Genomic DNA, 20596 nt, shown 5'->3' on the forward strand with positions numbered 1-20596 from the left:
ATAGCACCCAGCAGAAGATTTGGTTCTGCTCCTTCCCACTTTATTTCATCAATGCAGTAATCATTCCGGATTCAACCATGGATGATGAATAACACATTTGAACACAGTAGTGACTTGAAGTGCTTATTTTCTGACTTGTAGATTAATGAAAAAAAAAAAAAAAGTGCTTACTGCTCCTATTAAGATGAGTGCCAAGAGGAAAGGTGTCATCCTTTTGGTGCTATCAGAAGGAATATTTACTTTGGATGGGCTGGCAGTAAGCTGTTTAGAGAAGTGGACCTGGATTTTAATGCTTCAGTCGGCCTGGAAGAAGAAGTGTGCAATCAAAAGTCAATGAGCTGGAGAAAGGGGAGGAGAGGAAATTGACTGCTTCTGGTGGCACTAGCGCATACAGTCAATGGCAACATTGGACTGCAGATGGGAAGTTTGAAGCACTTGGGGTGTTGTCAGATACTTGTGAAATGTAAGAAAAGCAGGGAGGGGAAAACCCTTTGTGTACAGCAACAGTTGCTGCTGGCAAGTGATCTTGTGCCCTGGGACTGGGTGAGGTCTGAGCTTCTACTCAAGAGGTCGGGAGCTGAGCATCTGCACAAGGCTTCATGCTTGAACTGGTGGAGAGTAATTCTGAAAGAAAGAGGACTCTAAATCCATAGCTGCATAGCTTATTAGTTCCTAATTAATCAGAGGTGGTAGGAATGAAGTAATGAATCCCTTGTTTTCTTCATACAGCTTAATGTAATGCAAATTCATTGTAAGAAGCTGTGGAAAATATCCCCTCCATGAGAAATTATCTTTTAAAACACTGTCATGCTTGAAAGTATGCTTTGTGGAGCTCGGATGGAATGATAAACCTGTAATAAAAGAAATAGTTAGTTACTCTTGACTTTCAAAGCTGCCTATAATTGGCGACCTTCATCCATTACACTCAGTTTGTAACAATACTTTGTTTTCTCACATTTATGTCACATGCTCTAGCTTGTAGAATAATTCACTTGCAAACGTCCTTCTGCTTTGGCTACATCAAAGAGCTGTTTTAGACTGTTTAAAACTTTTGTTGAAATTTTGATGCTCATGGATAGAGAGAGTGTGGGAGGACCTGACTTGCGGTAGGCTTGTACTGTTCTGGGATAAGCTGTCCTTCCTTTTCCATTGCCAGCATCTTAGTAGCAAAATAACTGGGAATTCATGCAGTGCTCAGGGTGTGACAGTTGTGTACATTCTCAAACCTAGGGGATAGCAAATGTGTTTAAAAAGATGTATTCCTAGTTGTATTTGACTCCATTTTTGGTTTGGTTTGATTGTGTTTCTTAAAGTCCCTTGCTTGTGAAGAGTTGCTCATGGTTCTTATTTTATTTCCACAGTTTGCAACTTCATGTCTCACGAAAAGTGCCTCAAGAATGTCAAGATACCATGCTCATGTATTGCTCCCAGCCTTGTAAGGGTGAGTAAAGAGACACTGGCTTGTCTCTGTCTTGGGTAATACCACACATTTATCACTAATGAACATGGTGCCATACAGCAGTGTTTTTTTTCATATCATAATGCAAAAATTGTATTAGTCATCCCTGAAGCTTTTATAGCTGCTCACAGGCAAAGCTACACTTCCTTTGAAGAGTCTGATATAAGCAGCTGTAGATACTGTGTCTTTCAAGACTAGTTATCTGCATTCTTTAAATGTTACTAGGTGTTCTTACTGTGTGTCATTACCTGGAAGTTTCACAATAAAGTACTTGCTTTCAGATGGCTTGTGACCTTCTCCCACAAGACTTTACCTGTAAGAGATTGATTCAAAGGGTGTGAAACATTAATCAACTTTACAGAATATAATAGGATGCGACTAAGGTACTAAGAAGCTAAACTGAAGAGAAAACAAAGTGTGTTATCCACTTGGGAAAGGATGACATAAGAGGAACAGAAGGGGAGAAGGACATGAGAAATTTACTAGAGAAGTAGTAAAACACTAAAAATACCTTAAGGAGCCACAGGCAAAAGTCGAATGAGACATGGCTATAAAAACAGTCATGTTCATTACAGACCTTGCTAACTCAAAGCACATTTATGGGAATCCATTATGTAGACCTGTGAAGGGAAGCTGATTCCCTTTGTGTCGTAAAACATTTTACCAGTTCCTTTTTGTTGTGGAAGCTTGTGTAGGGAGTGAGATGTGGAATTTTGAAAACAATATGCAATTTGAAATACATGGATTGGATAAAGAGAAATTATTCATTTGTCTTTCTTCAATATGCTTTGTCTAGGTGATAAAGCTGCTAGGCTGTACTAATGCAAAGCTTTGCTTTTTCTCTTTTTTGCTTTACCTATTTCCTTACATACCTTTCATCTTGAGAGGTGTCAAAAAGGTGTTTGATAAATTTTTATAATTTGCCAGTGAAACAGCAAGAAATACTGCTGTAAGTCTTGGAACTCATGGTAAAGCGCCATGTAGGTAGTGAGAAGCGCTTTTTCTAAGAATTAGCATCTTCTGCTTTTTCAGTATGTTGGCAGTCATTGTAGGAAAAGGAATAATGAGTCAGATGATATAGGTATCTACATGGGCCTTTAGGGGGATGGCAAAAATCCAACTGGAAAATAGTAATTTAAATCAGAGTGTGATTGTTGTAAATATTTATGACTGCTTCTTTTGTGGATTTGCTCTAAATTTAATTTATTGTTCAAAATAGCATTTGTTCCTTTGCTTTTATATGGTAAAAATCCTCCATTTAAACTTACTGATGTTCCTATTTGCATCAGTTCTAGACGTCAGTGTAATTTTTTTCTCTCTTGTCAGTCCCTGTCATCTATCTGCCCCAAAATTTTTATCTTGCGATTTATCTGTAAACAATAAACACAAATTGTACTGCACAGCAAGGATAGTTATTTGGTGGTGTTGTCAGTCTTTGAAACTGTTTGCAGTTCAACATTGCTGTCTTTAGCTCGAAGAGTCTTCTGTGTTTTCTATCTTGAGGTGTAATGATTTTATTTTGAAAACTCTGGATTGTACTGTTTGTTCTGGACAGTCATGTCCTCTTTGATGTGGTCATCCAAGTTGCATTAATTCTGATCAGCTGTACAAGTGAAGGCTGCCATATGGGAGACATCGTTTTGCATGCAGGCTCTGTCAAAGCAAATACCAGACTTGGCATTTGCATAAAAAATATAACAGAGCGAAAAACAAATGACAGCCATTTATACAATTTGTGGAAAGTTTATTTTCTTAATCTCTCCTTTCAAATTATTTATTTATTAAAAGGTCTGACGTAGAAGGGAACACTGGTGGGATTTTTTTTCTGATAGTTCTTTCAGCTATGACAATATTCAATGTATTACAGAAATGAGACTTTTTTTTTTTTTTTTACTTGCCTGGATTTCATCTAGAGAAGATGGCAAATTGTTAAAGCTCATCAGAATGTATGTCATTTGATACTAAGTCAACCCATCAGAGAATAATTTTTCAGCAGATGTTTGGTGGAAACTTTTATTCCTGACAGTAGGGTTTCTTTCCCAGAGTCAAGTAAAGGCCCACAGAGTCACAAGCATGCCACAACTGCATCCAGTCTCAGATCATTCCTAAGGCTGACCTATGAATTTTTTTCTCTATTGTAAATCATTATCACCTGCATTTAGTATTCCAGAGTGGATCCAGGTCATGATGTTCCTAAAAAAGCCTTCATGGATCAGACTTCTGAAAAGTTTGCAGGGCATATGATCTATTCCAATGGTAAGGTCTCAGCAACTTTTTCAAATTCAAATTCTCTCTTTCCTACATTCCCTTAAGTATTTACCTGCTTTGCAGCACACATTTAAAAAAAAAAAAAAAAAGGGGGAGAAAGGGAGGACAAAAAATAATCCACACCCAAACACCAACACAAAACAAAATAACAGTAAAACCAAAATGTTTTTGGGGGTGAAGTGTGAAATTTTGTTTTCCCTTGTTAGGCTGGAATTGAAGCTGTACTACAGCTTATTAGAAATGTGTGTGTATTTTCTATATAACTGTTCTTGGAAAACTAAATTGAAATGAGACCACATGAAGAATGGTTGAGTGATGTTCAGCATTTGCTATGCTTATTTTTCTTTGTTGGTGTGTTGGTGCATTGCCCTAATGGTTTCTAAACATTTCCATTTTAAGAAGGCTTTGAAGTCTGCTCACGAGACTTTGTTGTGTGCTGTTCTTCTTAAAGCCAGGTTGTCTAGAATGGAAAAATGCTAGTCTAGGTTATTGGCTTCTGAATCTTTTTTAAAGGAAATAAAACTTTCCTTTGTAAGGAAAGCCGCTGCATTCATGGGCTGGGGTAAGGAATGGAAAGGCTGTGGTGCTTGCAGGGGTCTCTGCTGTTGTAATTGTCCGCTGACCTGAGTTTCTCCCTCTGGATACTGGGTTCAGCTGTGTGCAGCGTGGTAATTTGAGTCCGTAACAATAATCTGAAAGTAAAAGATCTCTCTGGGAGGGTCCAAAGCAATGGGATGAGGGGTAATGGTTTTAAGCTAAAAGGGGATGCATTCTGACTAAATTTAAGGAAAACATTTTTACAATAAAGGTGGTGAAATACTGTCAGATGTTGCTCAGAGAGGTGGTAGATGCCCCGTCCCTGGATGTCTTCAGGACCAGGTTGGACAGGGCTCTGAGCAGCCTGGTCTAGTTGAAGGTGTTCCTGCTCACTGCATGGAAATTTTGACCTTTAAAGGTTCCCTTCCAACCCAAGCTGTTCTGTGACTGTGATTTTACCTGGGCCCTTGCTGGGTAGCACTGACGACCTCTGTCAAGAAGGTCCCTCTCCAGCTCTCCAGCACTTGACCTATGCTTGTGTTGTTTCAGCAAAGCAGTTGCTTGGAGACGGTCACATGGCATAATTTAGACTCCAAATGAGGGTTAAAACTGCTTGCTGGTAATCTTGGCACTGCACCAAGGTTTTCTCCCTTTTGTCCCCAAGGGGAACCTCAGAGCTTAAGGGAAGGAAGGGCTAGCTCCTCCTAGTTTGTAAGCTCAGGAGAGTTTATTATGCTCTCTTGAAATGATCTGAACTCCCAGATGAGCTCTGCAGCTGTATCAGTAACTCTTCAGTTTCAGAAGCATTATGGGATGGCACTGTGTTTGTTTTAATTCTTAATCTTTGTCTTGATAAGAGAACATGGACATTGATTTCCTCTGTAGCAATAAAAGCAAGGAGTGAGTGACTTTTGCATGTAATTTTTCTTTACAGTACAAAAAATACTAGGCCAAGAAACTCTTAATTGCAGTGGAAAGCTTTTACACAAGTCTTACTTTTGAGTAGAAGTATCATATCATTCTGGTTTGAAATAGCATGAGATGCATTATCCATTGCAAAAGGGTCCTTGAGACCTTGGAGTGTATAAGGCCAAATGTCCTGTCACAGAGATATATGCAGGATGAAGAAAAATAATCCTGAATGTAGTGGGATAGCATATAGATGTGTGCATCATTCCCTTGCATTAGTCCCAGTTAAAATTTTGATTAAGTATCTGATTTTGTCTCTCCCATCCTATTATGTGTTGAGACACCATTTAACTTTGTATTCTTACTTCATTTTAGACCTACCATATGGAATGCATACTTACATTGCCTTTAAACACCAGCCAATAAATCAAGTGCTCAGAGCAAAGCATCAGTTTGGACACAAGTGAAGAGTAGTTGATAGGCATTGTCCTTAAAATGCCAAAGCAATAGAGGACATTCCAGAGCACACAGTGTATTCAAGTTGCAGAAATATTTTGCTGCTAAATAAGAGGTTTTAAACAAATCAAAGTGCTATTTTTGATTACTGAGTAATAAGGAAGTAATTGAAAAGATGTCAATAAGGGCAAAAGTTGAATCACAAAGTTGTTGTCTTCTCTCAGAGAGGGTATAGTCTAGGCCTGGACAGAACAGTCATGGGGTGGAGTGAGGTGTGTTCACCATATCTACCTCCCTAGAGCAAAGGTTTACGGTGTTGGAGTGAACATTAGAAACTTTAAATAGGGAAGTGCTTCTACACTTAAACATCCATACATGTTTTTGTTCCAGAAAGACCATTTTAATTTTTATCAGGAAATTTTTTTGGTCTTATGTTGAGAGCAGTCTTTGAGGATGACCCCATGTGACTGCCCTTGTGGGTGTCTGATGAAGATGGTTGCTTCCAAGCTGCTTGTGCTTATCCTTAAAATGGAGCAATGTTTTTGAGCTGCAAGCTAGTGATCTTAAGTTAAATTCCTTTTACTCAACCCTTGGAGGCTGTTGTTGACAGTTTTAGAATCCTTCGTTCTGTCTACCCTCTCCTTCTTGGAAGCTGTTCAACCCCACAATACCTTAGGTCCTGCCACCCCGGTTTCTTAATCTCTCCGGTGTTTTTTAAAAAGTCATGCCAAGTGCAAGTCACCCTGGTGTGATGAAGAAGGAGATGCATGGGCAAAATAATATCTAGGCATAGGCCTAGGAAAAGTTTTTAGTAGGCAGTTCCTTTTTAAAACTGCCCAAGACAGCAGCTACCACACTGGCATTTGGTATATCTGTATTTCTCTCATTGCCCTTTGCACCTGGAAGTCTTTGCCTCATGATTCAAGATGAAGCTTTCCTCTGCTTGAGCTGGTAGAAAACAAGCTGATTTTCTCCCCTGCTGCTGAGGCATCCTGAAGGCTGCAGACCAGCAAGACAGTCTGGCCTGACTCTCTGCACAAATCAGAGGGTCTGGAAGGTAGCTGGGCCACTCTGTATAAAGTGACTCCACCTTAGTGGAAGAGTACTTGAATTAATGACATCCTGTTGGTCACATGCTTGATATCCTGTGATATTTCAGGATGAGGTACATTTTTAAAAGATACTATCAAAAGAAAGCAATTCTAGTCTTTGTTTTTCTTCCAATCTGGATTTTAAAAGCAGTTTGTTGCTGTTCTTTCTGGTTGATGCAGAACTGCTGTGCACTTGCACAGATTGCACTTAAGGAATTAGAATCTTAGGTAGATAGATCTATCTTAGATAGGATCAAATTTTATTACAGGCTGATAGGAGCATTTACAGTTATGTATTACATTGTCTAATGCCTTGCATTCCTTAACAGATGGCAGGAAATAGAACAGGAACTAGGAGTATCTTGCCCCTGAGTGCAGAGTCATTCTGGAGATCATACTGGTGTGTTACCATTATACTTTCTGTTGATATGCTTCTGATCAATATTGTAAGGGCAATTAGATGTCCTTTAATGGTATTACTAGAAGAAATTTTCTGTATTTTTCTGTGGAAATCGATTTTCATGGTCTTCATAAGGTAATTTAAGTAGATGGATTGGAAAAGCAGTTTTAAACTCTCATAAATTATTAACATTTTCTCTGTAGGCCACCTTATGCTTCTGTACTTCGCTGTACTTATGGAGGTGGATATAAACTAGGCAATAACATTTAATGTTCTCTAATCTTTCATGGTGTCTCACTGGCTTTTCTAGCCTGAGTTTCAAATATTTTTTCAATGTATGTATATATTAGGTGCTTAGAACTTGTTCAGCAACCAAAATGTGTTGGGAGAAACATGTAATTGATGCATTTGTTATATTGTACTTGCTCTTTTACCTTTTCTTTGTTTCCATCGTACTCCCATCCCATTTTCCATCAGGCTCTGCATTGCTTTTATACATGTCATCTTCCAAAGCATGTTAGAAAGACCACTCACGATAAACAAAGTTTCTTTGGCTTGATTTGTAAGAAGTAAATTAAAGAAACTTTTTCCCCCTTTTTTTCCCCTTCTCCACCCCCCCTTAACATTTCAGTCAGCAAGTTGTTCCCTTCCATTTGACAGTGACTTGAGACTTCAGACAATTGTCACCATGGTCTGAACAGCTGAAGAATTTAGACTTGGTCTCCTTCTCTTGAGTGTTCTAGATAAGTATAGTCAGACTCTGAATAAGTTTGCCTTCTGTCAAAATCCTTTCTCACAATTTTTCCCAAAATAAACACTGTTTTTCACATGTTCTTTTTTTCAGCATAACCACTCTGTGATGATAATGATTTGCCGGCATATCTAAGCTAGGCTTAAGATGAAATAGCCAGACTCATGGCCAGAAGAAGAGTCCCCTGTGTTTCAAACCTGGGTTGTTGAGGGGGTTGGATGCTCATGCTGGGTGTCCAGAGCAATTTGTTCACACCTCAGAGCTAAGGGAAGTCTCCCTGTGTTTGATTTCAGGGGGAATTCTTCTGCCTTGAGTGGCTGTATGGTGCTTGAGACTGTGGCAGGGGTAGGGCACTTAAAGATGACACTTGAAACCTGAAGACAGGTTGGGATGTGCAGAAAAGCCTGCCTGAAGAAATCCCACCAGGGCTTTTCAGTACTCCTCGCAGTTGCAGTGTCTGGGTTGGGTTGCGTTCACATAGTCATTTTTTACCAATTTTCTGCATATGAATTCATTATGCAGGATGAATTTTGTGCAAGTGGTCTTCTCCTAGCAAACTTTTTTTTTTGGAGCAGCTAGAGTGAGCTGCAGCTCTGGCACTTTACTTCCACAATAACTGAGCCCAAGTAACTTGCATCTGACTGTACAAGAGAGGTTTGTTTCTTCCTTTTCTTGAAGAAGTAGCAGGGTGGGCAGGGATGATGAGCCTTAAACTTAATCTGGGACAGTTTAATTAAAGCTTCTTAGGCTTTCCAGGATAATTTACCCCCCCAAGGATATATGTTCTTTTTGTAAGTATACATTATATGACTTGAGTATTCTGATTAAAAAAAAAAAATGTAAGCCAGCTATGAACTTTATGTCAGAGATGGAGGGCTTCAGAGAATGAAATTTCGATTTGGGCTGGTGGGAGTAGGCCATGGACCCAAAAAGAATGCTTTGGCTGTATTTTTAAATCCCCAACTTGTACATCAAGTTAAAACTTGAAGCTTTTGGAGGCAATGCTGTTATGTATCGTATGTGCGATACTGATATGGAGTCTTTTTTGTGGACTGGCTCTCAGCCCTGATTGGTGGGGAGCATGGGACCTGAATGGGCAGTTTCCTGGTCAGTCAGAGACCAAGGATTCCTCATGGTCTGCTGGGGAAGTGAGCTGGTGACTGTTTCAGTGGTCAGCTACTGTGCACTGTCCTGTTCATGTTTGGTAACGCAAGCATATTTCATTCCTCTCTTTGTCCTCTTTTTTCTCCCAAAGCTTAATTATGAGGAGCACTGGAGGAACCACATGCTTTGTAGTTTGGTAACGCAAGCATATTTCATTCCTCTCTTTGTCCTCTTTTTTCTCCCAAAGCTTAATTATGAGGAGCACTGGAGGAACCACATGCTTTGTAGTTTGGGGGTTACTGGTCTTTCTTGACTAAACTTACAGCATTGTTCTTTTCTCCTTATGTTGCATCTGGCAAAATTTTATCTCACTTCTTTCACTGTTCATACTTGAATTACAGGATTGTTTGATGTAACTGTCCCCATACTTTCTGAGACAGAAAATTCTTGTGGGAATTGGATTTTTATAACTGGAAGCAACTCCTTGGGTCATCAAATTCTGTGTTCTCAGTACGTGACAGATTTGCTGCTAATAGTTCTCAGGAAAATCTCAATATACAAGGAGAAAAATTCAAATCCTGATGAACAACCTTGAAGAATTTTTTACCAGTATATCTGAGAGGAAAAGCTGCTATCTGTGACTACATGTATCTGAAGTCATTATTTCCAAAGTTTTACTGGGAATGATTAATTTCTTTTGAAACCTAAATAATGCTTTGTCAGAAAGTTGTATTTACCAGAAATACAACCACAAGATAAACTTGATGTGTAAAACTTCACTGTAGCAAGAAGGGCATGCAAAATGCATAATACTAAATACCTAAATCACGGCAAACTTTTGTGGAACTCATTTGGATTCCAGGACTTTAAATATGCAGTTACGTTCTTTCCTTCTAATGTGAACGTCACTTCAGCAGAGCTGTGCATCTTGTAGGAAGAGTAGTTTCTAGAACAGGTATGAAGCTTAAGTATGTTTCTTCTTCTTTTCTTTGCTTCACCTGTTGTTCCTTTGGTACTATTACTTCCCATCTTCATTATTAATCATGAATTAATAATTAATAAAATCAATTAAGCAAGAAAAAAACCATTTAAGGTAAGTTAATGATAAGAAACACATTGCCAAAACGGTTGGTACAGACAGCTCTTGCAAGAGAAAATCATAGTCTATCATTATCAACCTACAGTCAAGAGGAACCTCAATCTGACTGTACTTCAGGAGATGGATACCATTCAGGCTTTGAAGCTTCAGATAAGACAGGGGGAGACCAACCCTTTGGTCAGCCAGTGGCCGGGCTGTATTAGGAGAGGAACTGAAAGGCATGTGGAGAGCACTGAACGGTGGCAGCACTGAGATGTTAAAAGTTGTCTTGTGCATGTCTTTAGGGTATTTTGTTCACCTGTGCAGTAATTACTCTTTAATTGTCCTTGATTCAATTAAGAATGCTCAGAAGAATAGCTGCGACTACAGGTATGTCCCAAAGGAAGCCTTTGGATTCATGTTGTTGTGAATCATCAAGAACCTAATCAGCTTAAAAATATAAACAATACATATTAATTCCCAAGAATTTTAAAAAGTTACATTTAAGTATTTATCATATATTTCTAAGTATGATTATTTTTAAAGGATGTTTCATCTGTCTATTTATTCTTGTGCTTAGTTAAGTTTACATTGTATATACTGCCCTATTGCTTCAAGATAAAGCAGCTTCTATGAATTTTAACTGACACTTTGGAAGTTGAAATTGATGATGTCTTATGCATTCTTTGCTGGCAGGTTCCAGTTGCACACTGTTTTGGGCCTCCAGGACATTACAAAAGAAAGTTTTGTGCTGTGTGCAGGAAGTCCCTAGAGTCACCTGCCTTTCGATGTGAAGGTAACTTAAACCATACTTGTATACAGCCATCTGTGCGCCACCCAGTAACCTACAGTTTCCTTACACTGCATACCTCGAGTGCTTGAGAAATTTTTGGTTTGTTTATTATCCATTCATTGGTTGTGGGAAGGCATACTTCAAACTAAGGAATAATAAATCAACCACCTTCCATAAACTGCAAATTTTGTCAAACCTGTATGCTCTTTTCACCTTTCCTCCAATTTACTTTGAGCAAGTCTGTGGTGGTGTGCAATGAACCCCTGCCTGAGATGGGCAAAGAATGGGGAGCTATTATGGGAAAAGAAAGACTTGTCCTGTTGCAGTAATTTATTTCTGTTTCCAGTGGAAACTTTTGGTACAGAGCATCATCAGGTATTTGTATTTCTAGAAAAGAATGTAGAATTTCCTGTGTTACTAGTCTCAGATATCTGTTACTTGTAATGAGGATGAGATACCTTCAATGGAAAAATATTTGAAAATATTATTTTTCAGAATAGTACTGCTCTGAGTGCTCTGACATGGATTCTCTGAAAAACAGTAATTAATCACCTAAATAGCAGATTTTTTTATTTGAAATACATGTTGGCATGAGTACATGACTGATTTTGATGTAGGTGAGCTCTTCAACTCTCCCTTGTCTTAAATGTCTATTAGTTGTTCAGTTGAGTTGTGAGGTTAAATAGAATTAACTGTTTTATAGAGGAATAGTACCTCTGAACTGTTTTTAAAAAAAGTCTAATGAATGAAGAATCAATTCTTCAGGGAATTGAGTTGCTTCCAAAATCACTGTTTTGCTAATGTCTTATTAAATATGGCTTTTCTATGTTTATGTGTAGGGGAAGCAATCCTCTTTGATCACGGCATTTAGACGTAGAATGGCGCAATGTTTCTGTTTCTGCTTTTGTCTGTTGAGTTGCATAATGGAGCCAAACTGTTCTTCTGACTAGTGGGAATATGTCACTTAGTATAACTAGTGTGTGGCTGGGACGGTTTGGTAGGATGTTCTGTGAGCTACAGATAGCACAGAGAATTTTCTAGTGATCTGTCTTAGTAAGACTCGGAACCTGTGTGCCATTAGATAAACATAGAAATATGAAAAGAAAATAGTTGTCACTAGTTATACCCTCTTAACTATTGCAAATAGCTTTAGTTTAGTGATCCAATTTAGTTAAAGCTTTCTAAATTTTGCTTTCATATTCTTACTCTATTCTACTGCATTTGCATTGTATCCATTTGTTGTGGTTTAACCCCAGCCAGCTGCCAAGCACCACACACAGCCACTTGCTACCTGCCCCACCACTGGGATCAGGGAGAGAATTGGAAGACAGTGTAATATGGAAAGCAAAACCCACACACACACAAGCAGAGGAAAATGAAGAAGTCATTCCCAGCTCCCAACGAGCGGGCAGGTGTTTTGCATCTCCAGGACAGCAGGGCCCCTCACACCTCATGGTGACTTGGGAAGACAAATGCCATCACTCCAAATGTTCCCCATTCCTCCTTCGTGTGCCCAGCTTTAAATAATGAGCAGGATGTCAGATGATCTGAAATACCCCTTTGGCCAGTTTGGGTCACCTGTCCTGGCTGTGTCTCCTCTCAACTTCCCCCAACTTCCTCCCCAGTGTGGCAGTACAGAAAGCAGAAAAGGCCGTGGCTCTGTGTAAGCCCTGCTCAAGAATAATTAAAACATCTTTATGTTATCAACCCTGTGTGCAGCACAAACCCAAAACACAGCCCCATTGTAGCCACCGTGAAAAAAATTAACTCTACCCCAGCCAAATCCAGCACACAAGTGCAAAGGAATATTTTTTCCAGATGTTTCTATTTAAGTGTCTGTAAACATGAAACACATGAAATTACATGTTGTAGTTAGGTATTACAGATGCACAGAATTTTTTTTATGGTTCATTGAAGGTTCTGAATTGTTTTCCTCACACTGATTTTACAGTTTTACTATTTTGTGTGGTGTGACTTGTTCTGTGCCCATTTTCTGAATACCAGTAAATCTACAATTTGTTTCTCTGCTAATTTGTTAAAACATATCTTAAAAAGTGCAGCTAAAGTTCATAAAATGCACGAGATTCTTCCTTTATTCTTCAAAAATGCTTGTGGAATTTATTTTAGAAGTCTAGTATTTTAAGCTATAAAACTTTTAAATTCAGATGGAGATATTCTTTTCATGTTCTTTCCAGGAAGAAAGGAACTTTCTTCCTTTTTTTTGTTTATGTCTAATGATTTAGCTTAATACTGCAAATTTAGTCTTGTTTATGATGTTCATGTCTGATACTAAAATTAAGTAAATTAAAAGATAAAAACAAGGGTTAAGATGGAGTTATCTTTTCTAAACAAATTGTCGACATCATTAAATGTACTTGTAAAATAATTTTAATCACTTGATTTGCACTGTTTATATATTAAAATAGAATAAACTTTCTTGAAAGGAAATAAGAGGTTTTACTCACGTAAATCTTGTGGATGCACAGTAGGGGACCTGTTCTCAGAAATGAGCATGCATGTGTATTAATCCATGGTGAAATAAATACATACAAGTCATTGGTAAAAATGACAATTAGATTGACTCCAAATTCTGCTGAAAGTTACTGATTGCTTTGGACAGCTATTTTTGCTACCAGATTTCACTGGTGTCAGTTGAACCCGGACTCAGGATGGTGAGAGTTGCTCTTCCTTTTATTTCCAGGAAGAAGGGATGGAAAGTAAAAAATAGAAATCTGAGTAATCCAAACACTTTTTTGGTGCTGAATTTTTTACAAAAGTTCCTTAATAAGCACTGAGCAGGAGCAGCAGATTTACTGGAGAAGGAGGCAGTTAACATTTTAAAGGCTCTTCTCTCAAGTTTATGTATCTGAAATTAATCAGGTTGTGTTTTTTGGCAATCATAAAGAACTTTCATAACTAGTTTAAACAGAAGATTGTCATTCTGTTATGAATTAAAGAATTATGCAAATTATAGAATAGCTGATAAAGATGAAATTTCTTTTTGTAGGACCTCTAATTTGATCTTTACATTCAAAACCATCCTCTTTCCTACACCAGGATAGTCAGTTTAATCTCCTAAGGGAGTTAATCCCCTAGGACACTCCCGCCATTTATGTAAACATCTTTCTTACCAATTCTGGGCAAGGGCTGGTGCTAGAAGCAGCAGATGTGAATTAAACCAAGGGTAAAAGCCCCTCTGTGTTCTTACAAAATATAGCAAAGGGCTGAGCATGTCTGTATTGGCAGAATTAACAATAAAACCCCCAATGCTTCTGTAAATTCCTTGAAGTTGCAATACTGGACACTTTGCATATTGGCAAGAGTATGACTGCAAGCATCTAGTTTGCCTGGTTAGTTGAACTGACAAAATGGAAAATATTCCTGTTACATCTATGAACAGGGAGAAATGTGAGTGGAGGAGGGACTGTGCCACAGCTCAGAGAGAAGTTCTTGAGTACAGTGAAGACATGGAGCATGGGGAGCTCTGTGTGTTTGTGGTTGACTTAGTCACGAGTCTTGGCTTTGGTGTGATGGGAGATTGTCTTCTCTGGGGTTAGAATAACACAATGTTAATTCTGCTCTGGAAGAGTCCAAAGAGATTTCAAATTGGGTATTATTCTCTATGTAAATTAATAAGTTGTTTTCAAGATACTTTCAGATAATGTGGTAACGTGTGCAGTTGCTACCTTACAATCTTCAGGTTACAGTTCTCATATTTTTGTGATATGCTTGGAGAAATAACTTGTTTGACTGGAACAGAAAAAAGTATTTGAAAAATTTGATGCTTGTCTCTTACTTTCATTTACTTGATGAAAAGTCAGAAGCCTTCCCAGAGCAATACAAATGTTTACAAAGCAGCTACAGAAGGATCTTTTCTATCCTTCGCTGTCTCTGAGGCCCACAGAGAACCCTCCTAACTCTTGAAATGATGAAGCTAGATATTGAGATCTATTAGTTTTTGTTTTGTGGGGTTTTTTTTTGTAACTCATCCTTTGTAGCATAACTGCAGATTATTTTCCTTCACATCTGGTATTTCAAGTCAGCTTTTAAATAATGAAGGTATTTTAAAACCAAAACTTGCCTAAACATTTACAGTTTACACTCAAACTTCTTCCACCTACAGTACCTACAATCTTTTGGAAGGCAATGTTAACCTTACTTAGGAGAGTGCTCTGAAAAAATTATTTCCTTTTCTTTGACAATGAAATAGTGATTTACCTTATATATGGTGATTGAATCAAAATAGCCTTCAGGCACAGGTATGTTGGAGTAGGCAAGCAGTTCCTGTGAAACTACGAGACAAAGCCAAGCAGTTGTACACTCTTTAACTTGCTGTAATTTGAGGAAATATGACAAGTGCTGCTTATGAGCAAAATTAGCTCAGCCTTTCCTTTATATTTGCTGCATCTTTTTAACACAGAGGAAGTGGAGGAACACACAGAACAATGCTGGTAAACTTCTTTATTGTCTACTTTTGCTGAATGTAAAGAGAGAAAGTATGGTGTGAAAAGGGTAGTGGAAGAGTACTGAAGGGAAGTCAGAAGGAGATGCAGAAAAACCTTGGGGTTTCCCGCCTAAAGAAGCTTTCTTGTTTTTGTGCTTTTAGTTTGTGAGCTACATGTGCACACAGACTGTATCCTGTTTGCTTGCAGTGACTGCCGGCAATGTCACCAAGATGGACACCTGGACCATGTAAGTGCAGATGCCTCTGCAGGGGAAGGTGGTCGTGCATTTTGTGGACTAGAGAAGGAGCAGTCTTGGTCTTTAGTTTCACATGCTGCCAGTTATCAAAGCATTTTAGTTGCTTATTGGCAGGCAAAGGACATATGTGACTTCAGAATATACTACAAAGAGTGAGATAAACTTAAATGTTGATATATTCATGATGCTTTTGAACTCTTGCTGAAAGATCTATGGAATGTGTATAATCTCCAAATTAAAAAAAAAATCAAGTATCTTATATAAAAGTTTCTTTGCAAAAGAAACTTTTCTGTATGTTGAGCTATTGGCTGCATTGCATCCCTGGCAAATGTTCTCTTATCCTCATGCTTCCTGCAGTCTGACTGAGGCAAAACTGCCTGTTTTCTTATCTTCTCACAGCACAGTAGATACAGAATACTGACATTGTAGGATGTTTTTTTTAAATAATTTTTTTTAGTGGACTGTGAAGGAAAAACATGGTGATAATTTTTTTTATAGTTTGATAAAACTTCTTTTTTTAGTGAAATGTTAGATTGTTAAAGATACATATTTATCTTGAGAAAAACTTAATGCCCTGGTATCTGTTGCTATTTCCTCAGAGCTATTTGAATTGCTGATTTTAAAGTTGTATTGAAAATTCATGTGTATCTGATTCATGTAATGCCAAGTTGTGATGTGTTCCCTCAGGATACTTACCACCACCACTGGAGGGAGGGAAACCTTTCTTCAAGTGCTCGTTGTGAATTTTGCAAAAAAACCTGTGGGTCTTCTGAGGTGCTCTCTGGCATGAGATGTGAATGGTGTGGCATCCTGGTATGTTGTGCTGCTGCATGTATTTGTGGGAACCACATATATATGGGCACGTGCTTATTTGGACACTTGATATAAACATAATTTATTTGCACACTGTATAAATATGTTTTGTATACACTTTGTAAATACACTTAATCTATACAGTTACTTATTTGAATATATATATATTTTATATGTTAGATGGGAAATCTGATTTTTTAAAATCCTCCTCATAGTAATTTTAATGAACAGCTCTCAAAGTGACAGTGAAGCCTTGTGTAAATCCATTGGAATTTAACAGGACCTAATCATTATAGATCTGTGGTTAGAAGCCTGCAGGCACTTTCTGTGTTAAATCAGAATTTCTTTCAAATCATGAATTCTGCAAGGTTAAAGACTTAGCATTCTAATATGTTTACTGTTATTTCCGTATAGAATAGGTCTTAACCTGTGTGGTTGGGTTTTTTTTAAGCTGTTAATATCAGTTTCTGTGTTTTTCCATTCAATGACACATATTTATTTCCCCTGCAAGCTGATGGTACCCTTCAATTATAATTCTGGAAACCACAGCTTTTCACACACTGATAAACTGTGTGTGGTGCAGATAACAATTAGTCTATTCACTTAATGCCACCTCACATTAAAATGATGGAAGTGAAAGTAGCAGCAGATGAGGTGGAAACTGAAAGTATATGTAAAAAATAATTAATTTGCTACTTAAGGCTAGATGAGGTACTCCATGTAGTAATGATTTAAAATAAAACTCTAGAGGTTATTCAGTATTTCAGGTATGATTTCAATGATTTTTTTTTTTATATTGTGGGGTTTGTATTTTAATCTGCGACATAATTTCTGAGGTGGGAAGGACTGTATTTGAGAACAGTCTAAGAAATGTAACATGCTGTGTGGCCATACATACAAAGGTATGTGCATTCAATAAAGGCAGAAGATTTACAACAGTATAAAGGCAGAAACTATCCAATCACCTTTTGGAATAAAACTGAAAACAGTCTTACCTCTGAATCTGCAAGTGGGTACAGCTACATAAGAGGATACAGCTCTTTTCAAGCCATTCAGTATAACCTGTGCACCTTTTCTATTTCCCCCAGTAAATATATTTCCCCAAATAGAGTGAAATATCAGAGTTTGAGAACAAAACTTTAAAATTCTCCATGTAGCTGTATAAAAACATTTCATTTTTAATAGAACAGATTCATGATCATTGAAGGTTTCTTGACATATTAAGACTCCCCATTATTGGTAACACAAAACCTGAATTAAACAAATAAAAATCTAGAGTGGCAGATGGGCCATTCATTTAATGAATGTGATTTACAAAAGGTCTATATAATTCCAAACCTGAATGATACAATTTCAGTCATAGCTTGTTATGAATAAATTTACTTTCAATGAGTATCACAAGTTCTTAATGGATGCTGTTGTTTATAGGCTCATGCTGCTTGCTGTGTAATTGTCCCACCAGAATGTACCTTTGGAAGATTAAGGAATATGATTCTTCCTCCAAGCTGTGTGCAATTGTTTTCTCGCAACTTCAGCAAATTGCATTGTTTTCGGATATCGGAAAATTTGCAAACAGAATCAGGTAAAAATTTCAAAGTTGAATGCAACTAATTGATGAGTGTATTTAACCTAGAGTCATCATTCAGTTGAGTATATTATTGCTAATTTTTATTGGCTTTTGTGGCAATACTGTAACTTCTTGCTATTTCTGGGAGAGGTTGGAGTTTTTTTAATGGATGCTATACAGAGTGCAGAAACTTCTGTTTACTGGTGCAGGGCAATTTGTGCACTATCCTTGAAACAAAGAAAGTGAAAACATAAAATCATAAAATCTGTGGTATTAGTGTTATCATTGCTGGAAACACTTCTTATATCATGTGTACAGATACTTTTGTCTCTTGGATTAGGCATCTGTCCTTTTTAAGGTTTCTGTGCTGAAACAATACCATATGTCTAGGCAGGATAATGTTCTGCTGCCATCTAGAGTGAATGTTTGTTTAACAGCTCTTCAGGAACAAGATTTTTTTTTTAAGCCTGAGGTACATGGAAGTATTTTTTTAATTTGTATTTTGATTATTATGCACCTGTAAAACCTTTCTTTTGGTGCTTGAATGGAATAGGAAAGGAAATAAAAGGTAGGCAAAATACAGCTCATGAAAGTTAAATACTTGCAACTGCTCTGCTCTTTTCTCAACCTGGCAGATTGCTCTTGAACTTTCTGCTCTGAACTCAGGTTTGGTTTTAGTGAGGAGAGCTGATCATGAGCAAGACCCCTGTGTTCTGTGTGCAGAAGCTGTAGCAGAAGTCCTGCTACTGTGTGAACAGCATGACCCAAGGTCTACACAACCCAGACACAGTCCAGTGACCTGTCAAATGCAGAGAGGAGGCGTTTAGATTGCTTTTGTGGACTGGATTTTTTTCAGTGAGTGTTTTTTCTTTTTAATGAATTTGCTTGCTAGTGGTAAAAGATGTAGTATAGCACCCACTTGAAAATCCTGGAGTTCCTAATGCTTCCGACATAAGAAGTAACCAAAACACAGAGTTTGGATGAGCTTCATTTTGCTGCAGGATTCACTGTGAACTTTGATTCAGTTCTATTGTTAGGTATTTCACAAGTGTCCCAAAGGTTTAAGTGAAGATAAAGTTGATTATTATAACTAAGATAAGTTAATCACAAACCTTTAAAATAGAGTCTTCGGTTTGACGTTTCTGATGTTAACAAGTTTCTCTTTTCAACAGTGGTGTGTTCTTCTAATATGTCAGACTTAACTTCCACTTTTTTTTATTTTTAAATCACCTCTTAATAAAATGGAACATGGAACGCCTTAAATTAAAGAATCCAAGCTACACAATTTTAGCTACACCTTCTAGTCTCTTCCTTCAATATTTTAAGAGATGGAAGAAAAGGTTTTCTCTTTCAACACTTATGCTACATGCTATGTGTGTTATTTCATGTTATGCATAGTCAAAGTTTTTTAAAGTAAGAATGGCTTTTTTGTATTGCTTTAATGGAAAAGTTTGTCTGAGCCTTTGAATTGAGAGAATCCAGCTTGTGGTCAGAAGCAGATACATAGGGATGGAGAAATATTCACTAATTTAATTTGGACCATTTCCAGTGCTTTATTGTGATATGAAGGGGGGAAATATAAAATTGATTAAAACTCACCTTGTTTGGAAAGCCAGAATGCATTTTTATAGTCCTTAGCCTGCATGGGTATAGGTATAGTATAGCAAAAATGAATTTCTGTAAAATCAATTTCTAACACAAGTTCTCTTTCCTGTTGCCTATGAGAATTTCTGCCTCTTGGGCTTAGCTCCCCATCATCCAATGGGCAGCAGCCTCCCAGGATGGAGGGGCTGCTGATACCCAGGGGAGCAGTGCCGGAGCCATGGGGATGTTCCCCTTTCCTCCTGCTGCAGATCTGTTGCATACCTATGACCTTGACAGCTGCCTCAGCAGTTTACATCTTTCTTTTTTTTAATGGTCAGTGAGCCACTGACCATGGCACAAGGCATGGTGAGTAATATTTGTGGTGCAGCACCTTCCTTGCACTCTGCTGTGCATAAAGTGTTTTGGTCTGTGTTTCCGTAGTTGACAGTGCTTTTTTGCATCTTTGTTTAGCACCTATGTGCGGAATGTTCAGATACTAGTCTGGTGTCTCCACGTGACTCCTTTTACACCATCCACATCTTATTGAGCCTTACTTCGAGACCTGTTGCTGGATGTTTGCCATTCTCAGTCATCTGCTGAAGATCAGGTGTCTGCAGGTGACTGCCAAAAGCACTGGATACCATTGCTATATGCTCTTTTTCTTTGCCCAAATTCTTCCTCAAAGGCAGAGCCAAGAATTGTCTTGAACTAAATCCCACATCATCCTGTGTCGAGGAAGCTCAGTGCTCTAGCCTTTTAGTCCTTCTTGTTACCTATGTTCACAGAACAGACCTTCATTTTCTTACAAAACCCCACTAGCTTCTGGTATGTGCTGAAAGTTACCAAGATATGTCATGAATCCAGCAGCTCCCTGATACTCTTAGGATGTGTTCAATGCTCCTCTGACAATGAAGCAGCTAAGGACGGCTGCCCCAGGAGTTTCTGCTGCTTTTCCAGGAGAAAAGCATAGACTCTGAGTGGCAGATCTTGCTAAAGATTATGTGCATGTTAGGGGTGTTTCATAGGAGCAAGGAACTCCTTTGTTGAAGGATAATTAGCATTTCTCTGTGATGGCAGGTTCATTA

The 20596-nt window shown here is 38.0% G+C and overlaps 1 protein-coding gene across 1 annotated transcript in view; it reads left to right on the forward strand.

The window, feature by feature from the left end:
- Positions 1–20596, forward strand: part of DGKQ (diacylglycerol kinase theta) — an 80410-nt gene that overhangs the window by 21310 nt on the left and 38504 nt on the right. The window contains exons 2-6 of the mRNA XM_054004003.1: positions 1362–1441; positions 10750–10849; positions 15453–15538; positions 16235–16360; positions 17789–17942. Of these exons, the coding sequence (XP_053859978.1) occupies positions 1362–1441; positions 10750–10849; positions 15453–15538; positions 16235–16360; positions 17789–17942 (546 nt within the window). The remainder of the gene's footprint in view (positions 1–1361; positions 1442–10749; positions 10850–15452; positions 15539–16234; positions 16361–17788; positions 17943–20596) is intronic.

This window comes from Vidua macroura, chromosome Z (assembly GCF_024509145.1).
Source record: "Vidua macroura isolate BioBank_ID:100142 chromosome Z, ASM2450914v1, whole genome shotgun sequence".
Classification (NCBI taxonomy): domain Eukaryota; kingdom Metazoa; phylum Chordata; class Aves; order Passeriformes; family Viduidae; genus Vidua; species Vidua macroura.